The sequence below is a fragment of the Chlorocebus sabaeus genome, chromosome 25 (assembly GCF_047675955.1).
Source record: "Chlorocebus sabaeus isolate Y175 chromosome 25, mChlSab1.0.hap1, whole genome shotgun sequence".
NCBI classification, from domain to species: domain Eukaryota; kingdom Metazoa; phylum Chordata; class Mammalia; order Primates; family Cercopithecidae; genus Chlorocebus; species Chlorocebus sabaeus.
Genome location: NC_132928.1, coordinates 70804835 through 70813854, shown reverse-complemented (window position 1 = coordinate 70813854; position 9020 = coordinate 70804835). Strand labels below are relative to the sequence as shown.

Below are 9020 nucleotides of genomic sequence, written 5' to 3'. Positions count from 1 at the left end.
TAATAGGAAGCACTAAATACATGAAAACAGATATTTTTCACTAGAATTAGACTAGAAGAAACAATTTTCACAATTCTAGAAATAAGTATTCATGGATTAACTCAAAGAGAAGCAGATTCAGCTGCTCAGTTTCGTAATTTAAAATGCATTACTTCTTTGGTCTTGTTGTACCTTAGACATGCTAAATTAATCATTTTACCTATTCTTACCACAGACAATGACTTACTCTCTACCAAATAAAACGTTGGTTTATAAGGAATTATTTCTTTGATGATTCTGATATTGCTTATATTTTTATTGTCTCTTCCATAGTAATGACAAATTGCTATTAAACAATTTACACAGTTGACATCATTAAACATCTAGTTACAATACCTGGCATTAAAATATTTTGATTTTGTGAAATGTTATACTATATGCTTTGTATTTTAGAAAAATTAAGATCATAGCCACTAGCCATAGAAACCTTTCATATTTCAAAAATTTTACAGATATAATTTCTCTGCCTATTATTTTCAATAATTTAAAATATTCAAAACGTCATGACTACTTACTAGTGCTCATTTATAACCTAAAATCGTCTGTTGTTCCTATTGTTTAGAACTCTGTTATTATGCTTAGCATTTGAGGCTGTCTGTAATCTGGCACTTTCCTTGCTCAACAAATGTCCTTTCTACCACTCTGTAGCATGAATCTATCATTCTACTCAAGATAATATTTTAAATTGTCCCATAAATATATCAGGCTCATTCCCATCATCATTCTTTCATTCATATTGTTCCCCAAAATGTAACATCCTCTTCTTTTTACCATCTATCTATATTCTAGTATTATGATCATTCAGAATACCTATATAATTAATTACCTGTAAAGAAAGGAAATTAGAACTTCACTTCATACATTCAAAAATGTTAGATATATTTAAAAGTCTAAAAATTAAAGTATAACACAGCTAGAAGAAAATATATGCAAATATTTGAACACAGAATAAAGTCTAAATATAAAACCAATGGAATAAATTATAAATCATCACTGGATTTCATAAAAACAAATTTTCATACACTAAAAATAACCATTGAACAAACTGAAATGACAAGAAACTGAACTCCTATATCAGAAACTGCATAGAAAGACACCTTTTTAAGTTCTCCTTTCCAAATATTTCAGAGAACACCTGAAGGCTATTTATATCAAGCAAAACAAAAATATTACAGTCAAACATATCTCCAATAAGGATTTTCTGCAGGTTTATTTTTAGGGAATCAGCTTATTTTTGCTGCTTAACTCTAAACCCTCCCATTAGGTATTTTAAATGCCTGGGCTTCATTTTTTTCAACAAATGTTTTTATTGCATTGCAGCCACATGCCAGGAATTGTGCTAGATACAAAAATATACTGATGTGTAGCAAATATGATCCCATCACACAACTGAAGGCTAGTGGAAGACAAACTTTAATTACACAAATTGTGGTTTTCAAAGAAAAGGTGCAGAGTACTATGACAGCATATAAAAGCAACTTCACCTATTGGGGACATGGGATATGTATATGTCAAGAAGACTTCTTATCTACATACAACTGTAAGCTCTAAAACAGCAAGGGCCCTATCATAGAGAGATTCTGCATCTTTCTGCATCTAACACAGTAAGTCTTCTATATTTGTTAAATAATTTGTTCCAATTAAAATTTGAGGCTGTCCTTACTAGCCTTTTTTTCCAGTGGTGTGCATGAAGTCAGCTTTAGAATGATGAATACTGTAGACACTTTAAGAGAGACAATTTAGAAAGATATACTTTTATTCTTATGATTAAACAATTTAAAAAGAAATCTGTTTATATGATTTAATAGTCAATATTATCAGATTTAATGGTAGAATACTATTTAAACATCAAAGGAGTAACATTCATATTTCTTTAAAAAATTATTCACATAATTCATGAACTAAAACAGCTTTAAAATTTTTTTCACTAACAGTACACGTAGGTTGTTGAAAGTTTTTTAAAAGCATGTATTTTTACACTGTGTATCCTGGAAGTTTATTTATTACTAATTCACAAATATCTTTGCATTGCTTGGAAATATTTAGTGAACCAACATCATCACTGTCTTCTTCAAAGTGATCTGATGTACTGCTATCCAGGACATTAAGTTCTAGTTCGGACACATTTGAAGGCGGGTAAGAACTCACTTGGGATGTTCGTGGTGACTGGCTTTTTTCTAAAGATTTCCAACTACTACTGGTTTTAACAGAGACGTCTTGACCTCTCTTTGTAATTTTAGAATTGTGCATACTGTTTTGATCTATCCGGTTTTCTTTTTCGCCAGTCCAATGTGATGAAGATAAATCACTAGCCGAGATGCTAGATGCTTCCTCCAAACTTTTATCCCGAGTCTTTGAAATATGACATTTTCTGTATGAGTGGACAGGTGACCCAGCGGAAAAAGGTGGGCTAAGGATAGAACTCTTGTCACTACTATCTTTCTTTTTGGACGCTCTTGTTTCACTAGACTTCCTTGTATATTGACTATGTTTTGGATTTTCTGTCCTTGAACTGCTATCATGAGCTTTACTTCTGCTGGTGTCCTCAGTGGTACAGAAATCTTCAGAATAGCAAGGGCTAGACAAGTCATCTGAATACTTCAGTTCTGAGATGTTTTCATAGCAACTATTCTTATCTGGTCTATTGTCACTTACATCAGCCATAAGAATGTCATTATCTGTGGTTTTGACTTGTCTAATACCTATTTCTTTATCTACAATTCTGTCAACAACAGCATCCTGTTGGAAAACACACGGACTTTGGATTTTCATTTCCACATTTCCTCCCAAAATATTTGTAGGGGTAAGCCTTTCTGGAATAATGGAATTTGCAGGACTCACAACTTCTTCGAATGAAACATTATTGATTCTATTTTTACTACAATCAACTGTCTTTTTTTCAGTTGCATATTTCAGTTTAGTTTCTTTACTTGTTTTGGGATCATCAAAAACTCCACTGATTTGTCTTGAGGTATCACTATTTTCAGTAAAAGATGCATCTGAATCTAAATACTCATCTTTAGGCAGTTGTGGCTCCTGACTTTGTTCTGCAGAGCTTAATAGTTTAACTTTGGATGATGGAATTCTGAATTTTGTACCCAACATTTGTGACTGTGATTTTCTATATAGTTCTCTTTTTTCATGTACCACCAACATTTCAGGATTTGTCAGCTTTAAACGTAGTCTTAATGTATTTGTTAAGCCATAAAGTAGCCTCCCTTTTGGAACTCTTTTTTGGAAGGTACCACTGCTCTTTTCAGAATATTTATCTTTCTTACAGTTTTCAATTTGGCTCTTTTTATACTGAAGACTCACTGACTTTTCACATACCCCCATAGAACGCTTATCCTTCTTGGATTCAGACTGGCATGTGGATTTGGCAGAAGATTCGGGTGACTTCTTATCCTCAGTCCTGTATAACCAGGCTAGGTGAGGATGTATATGAGCAGGACTTGTCACAGGTTGGTCATACAACAACGACAACTCAACTAACAAAGCATTTAACAAAGGCAACTGCCTTATTGTATTAATTCTATTTTGTTCAGTTTGACATGTTTGATTAGTTGCTCCTATATCCTGAATATGTGGAGGATTTACAAGCACTGGAGGATGCTCTTGTGTTGCAGAACTTGGATGTTTTAGATAACTCCTGTCTGTTGGGGGATTTACACGCTTTTTTTCAGGAGAAGCACCATCCAATTCCTCAGGTACATTCATTTGAGGCTCAATGGTGATTTTAGCCTGTGCAGGGGGCGGTTTTTCTTGGGTCAAGTTAGTGTAATACAAAGGAGGAGGGCAAAATATATTGGTCTCCATGTCCAATTCTGTGACTTCCTCATTTAGGGAGCTAACATTTCTCCCACTGACAGCACTTGAACATGTAACAACAGAACTGGTTTTGCTATTCTCCACAGAACCCACATTATCAGATTCAGCCTTACTTTGGAAAACCATTTCCTTCAAATCCTTCTGTGCCTCTGGGATTTCTAACTCTCCCAGCGGCCTATCAGCCTCTCTGGGGCTTGGCTGTGAGACTGGCTGCTGTAGCTGCTGTCTTTCCTGCTGGGTTTGGGGACTGACCTCCGCTCCGCCTCCTGTGGGGGTGACGGTGAGGGGCCGCTCAAGTTGGCCCAGCAGGCGGCTTCCCAGGTCAGTCAGGCGGTAGGCCAGTGCAATATCCCCAGTCCGCTCGCCCACTTGATTATGCAGGGGGAAACGTCCCCGGTGACGGTGGGAGCATCCGGTGGCGGCCGGCCCCACAACCCTGCGGGCCGCGGTGGCCAGCGAAATGTCGCAGGCCCCCAGGAGCTGTGGGGTGGGCGTCGGGCGCCCGGGGGGCAGCTGCAGCAGCAAGGTGGCAAGCGGGGTCCGCAGAAGCCGGCGGTGCAGGGTAGCAGGCTGCAGGCGGAAGAGGCAGGACTTGCCGCGACCGAAGCGGATCACGCCGGGCCATGGTTCGGGGGCGGGAGCGCCAGGGCCGTCAGGAGGGTAAACCAACAGCGTGGGGAAGTCCAGCAGGCGGAAGGCCACGGCTGGGCACACACCGCGCGGCGACGAGACCTCCCCCTGCTCCTTTTCCTCCTCCTCTTCCTCCTGCTCCACTGCGGCAGCTGGGGGCGGCATCAGCCGAGCTTCCAAACGCACCCAGTCCACCAGCAGCTCCAACGAGAAGAACCGCTCGGACAGCGAGCCGGCCATTGCTGTTGCCCCAGGAAACGCCACCGCGGGCTCAACAAACGGGAAGCTGAAGCCCCGGGCTCTCACGAGAAACCGGAGCAAAAGGCATCGCTGCCTGCTATCTCGCGAGATTTGCGGAAGCGCTCCTGCAGGTCCCCGGCGGTATCTGCTTTGGGAGTTTTGCTGCTCAATGTATTTGGCCCTTTTGTATGCATACTTAGTGTAAGCCTTTTTTTGCCTCCAGACTTATATTAAGACAATTGCTGATGATAATGCTGAGGATATAAGTGATAAAAGACAGTGAGTTTTTTGGATAATGGTTTTATCACTGCAGATCTTATGTAATTTGGGGGTCAGATCAATATACCTGAGGAATATTGAAAGAAAATCAGGACTCGTCTTCCTTTCCCATGCTAAAAAAAGAGCCAGGTAGTTAACTGTCTACAGTGGGCCTTCTCTGTGTCTGCTGTTCTACCCAAAAGATGGTGACACTGCTCTCATGGCCAGGGAGCCCCTGCCTGGTAAATTAGAATAGTACAGAGACACACATACCACACACACACGGAGTGTGAATACACTGGCAAAAACTCTCCTTGGCTGAACTTTGGTCAGGCTCATCTAAGTCTTTCCGATCAGGCTTTGACCTTGGCTTCCAATCCTGTCGAGCCTGAATCACCGAGTTGTAGCAAGAGTCTTGCTATAGCAATTGAGAGAGAAACCCCAACCCTTCATACCTTATTGCCGTCGATACCTGATCAAATTCTTCATTTTCTACCGTTAGTATCAGACCACACTGGCCTGCCTTCAGCAAATATCCTATTAGGTCTGTTTAATCAGAACCCTCCCACCCCTGATGTTTCCTATTAGTAAGTTTCCATCCATTTGACCCAACGCCCCTTTGGCTTTAAATCCCCACTTGTCCATGCTATATTTGGAATTGAGCCCAGCTCTGTATTGAGATCTCTTTTCTCTTATTGCAGTAGTTCCTGAATACAGTGTTTTTGCCACTTCAGCTACTGTCTGGCCCTGTTTTTTATTTGACAACATTTCCAGCTAAGCCATCATGATGCATGACAGTAATGTTAATGATCCCATCAGTAAAACAAATGTGTATACATAAATATACACACACCTCCAGAGACAGAGAACTTACTGCTCTATCCAGATATTTTAAGAAACATACTCCTAACTTCAATGAGCTAGCCAGCTAGGAATCCAAGGCCAGTATATGGAGAGCCTTGAATGCCATGGTAAAGAATTTGGACTACATTCTGTATAATTTGTTTTGATTGAATAAGTACATCATATCAATATTTGGAAATGTAGCATGGGGAGGAATACAAAGGATGGATTCTACTAATCAGAAATTGGATTCAGAGCAATCTATTAGAAGACAACTGCAGTGGTCTAAGAGGCAGATAATTATGACCTGCACATGGTCAGGACTAGTGGAAATTAAAAAGAGGTGGCAGAAGAGGCATTTGTGATGGAGGAATTTTAAAATTTGGTGAATGGGAAAGAAAAGTCATGGGTGAAAAATTTCTGCTACTGAAGGTGAAAATATTGAGGAGGCGCAGATTTGATGGAAAAAAAAACTTTGAGTTTTGGGATATGTAGAGTTTGAAGTACCTGCTGCTGGGCATTATATATGTACAACTTTATTCAGCTTTATAAATTATAGTTAAATTATATTGCTTCCATGCTCAGAATAACATTGTGAAGCTCAAGAGAAATTCAGAACTGGAGGGTATGATGGTTTAGTGTGAAGAGTCATTGCAATATGTAAATACAAGATACTTCTCGGGCCAGGTGCAGTGGCTCATGCCTGTAATCCCAGCACTTTGGGGGGGCTGAGGTGGGTGGAACACGAGATCAGGAGATTGAGGCAGCCTGGCCAAGATGGTGAAGCCCCATCTCTACTAAAAATACAAAAATTACCTGGGTGTGGTAGTGCATGCCTGTAATCCCAGGTACTTGGGAGACTGAGGCAGAAGAATTGCTTGAACCAGGGAGTCAGAGGTTGCAGTGAGCCGAGATTGCACCACTGCACTCCAGCCTGGTGAAAAAGCGAGACTCCATCTCCAAAAAAAAAAAAAAAAAATTACAAGATACTTTTCTTGGCTTTGAGAATCTTGCTATGTACTTGCAGAGGACACATATCAAGCAACATGTTCAATGGATAGATGATGTAGAGCAATAAAAAAATGACATCATCACAAGTGAAAAGCAATGAGGTATTGCGTCCACATACGCCAGAGAAATACAGTAGATAAAATTCCTCATAGAAGATATCCTGTAGTTAGCCTTTTGAATAAGGTTAATAGTGTACGCTAGTAGCACTTGTATGTCTCTTACATATGAATAGAAAAAGCAAAGTCCCTCTTCTATAAAGACATTAGTTCTGCAGTATGTAGTTTCTGCAATGATAATAACTTATCTACCCAACTACTCCACATGACTGGTATTATAATATGTGAATAATATTTTATAATTGTAAATAATGCCAAAGGTAACAAATAAAATTTTGCCATGACAAATATTTTCCCCATGTTTCTACACCACACATGGAGAAGTAGCACAGTGCAGTAGCTGAGCGCCTGGGTTCTGGAAGCAAACTACCTGGCTCAAATCCTGGTCCTGTGACCTTATACTAGTTTCTGAACTCTCTGTGAATCATTATCCTCTTTTAAAAAATACAGTTACAGTAACTACCTTATAAAAATATTATGTGTGTTAAGTGAATTAATATTTACAAAACTCTTAGAACAGTGCCTAGCATATAGTAAATATTTGTTAAAATAAATATTGTTTCATTTATTATTTCCCACATGGCATACTTTTTAGCTGAGTGTTTAAAACACTGCTATTGTAGTTAGCAAAAAAATAATTTATCCAATATGGGCCCATTATTTTCAATCTGTAAAAGGTTTTATGCTCTGTATTTTATTTTTCATGCAGGAGCTAGCTGTTTTTTTCACAGGTCAAGGTGAGGCTAGGCAAGAGACTATGGATTATTGAAATCTAAAAAGCTACTGTCATTGGAGAGAGAAGTAGGGAAGGACACAAGTAAAAAGTATGAGTTTCAGTGTGTGATATGCTGAGTTTGATACCTGATATACATCCAGGTAGATACATCTAACTTAGATATATAGATATGAAACTTACAAGAGAGGTCTGGGCTGAAAGGATACATCAAAAGTTGGATGGCAACCTAATTTCTTCATATAAGACCTGAATTAGTATAGTAATGAGACATTATTTTCTTCTTTTATGTAAATTACTTTGAAACAGTGCATATTGCAAGAATTTTGGGTTGATCTCTGATGATCAGATATGATGTTAACTACCTTTTCTAGGGGAAATAACTTTGGGGTGTGAAGGGGCAGAGGAAGTCAGCATCATTAACTAAGGTAGTACACCTTCAAGACATGATGGGACTAATAATTTGGGCTGGAAGCAGAAACTGAATTATTAAAACTCACTGAGCTGTGTGAGTCTGGCTGTTTAGAGGCAAACCTGTTGTCAAAGGGCTGTGGACCCCAAGAAATAGATTCAGCAGATGGATCATTGTAGCAGGAGTAGTAACAAAGTGGCTGTCGTTGGAGTTAAGTAGGAGAGCAGTTGGTCTAGTTTGGAGCAGAAGCCCAGATACATGGAAAATGTCATGGAGGCTGGAAAACCCAAGTCATGGATGCAACCTAATCTACTTAGCTTCGGAAAATGAAAAGGAGCTCCTGGGCTGTCGAGGGAAGTGATGTGGCCATCCAGTTGTTTGCACTGAGCAAACACTGATTAGGAGAAATGTGTGTCTAGTCGACATGAAAATGTCCAAGGCTTATTCTAGAAGCACCAAATACTAATTACAGGTCTCACTATCGGGGACATCCTGCTGCCTACAGACTTCCTTGCTTAATCAGGATTAGCTCTAGAACCAAGTATAACCACCCATAATTGGCAGAGACAGAGGGAACTGAAGGCGTCCTCTCCCACCAGGTGGAAGATACAGAGCTGAGGGAAGAAGAACCTGTGTGAATCTAACTAGGAGGAAATGAAATTCAACATCCCTTATTTCAGAATAATTCTTTACACCAGTGTTTCCTTTCCACAACAAAAAGAATATAACACAAATACCACACGATCTTACGTACAAGTGGGAGCTAAACATTGAGTACACTTGGACATAAAGATGGGGACAATAGACACTGGGGACTACTAGAGGGGAGAGGGTGGGGAAAGGGGGTTGCAAAACTACCTGTTGGAAACTATGCCCACTACCTGGGTGAAGGGATCATTTGTACACCAAA

At 39.6% G+C, this 9020-nt stretch overlaps 1 protein-coding gene across 1 annotated transcript; it reads right to left on the bottom strand.

Moving 5' to 3' along the window:
• Nucleotides 1-274: 274 nt before the first annotated feature.
• Nucleotides 275-4946, bottom strand: MAP10 (microtubule associated protein 10). The gene has a single exon (XM_007989808.3). The coding sequence runs from the start codon at nucleotides 4735-4737 to the stop codon at nucleotides 2014-2016; it is 2724 nt and encodes a 907-aa protein (XP_007987999.3). The 5' UTR covers nucleotides 4738-4946; the 3' UTR covers nucleotides 275-2013.
• Nucleotides 4947-9020: the final 4074 nt, after the last annotated feature.

What these genes read in the sequence shown, in the direction of transcription:
- MAP10 (XM_007989808.3), bottom strand. Translation starts at nt 4,737, where the DNA reads ATGGCCGGCTCGCTGTCCGAGCGGTTCTTCTCGTTGGAGCTGCTGGTG.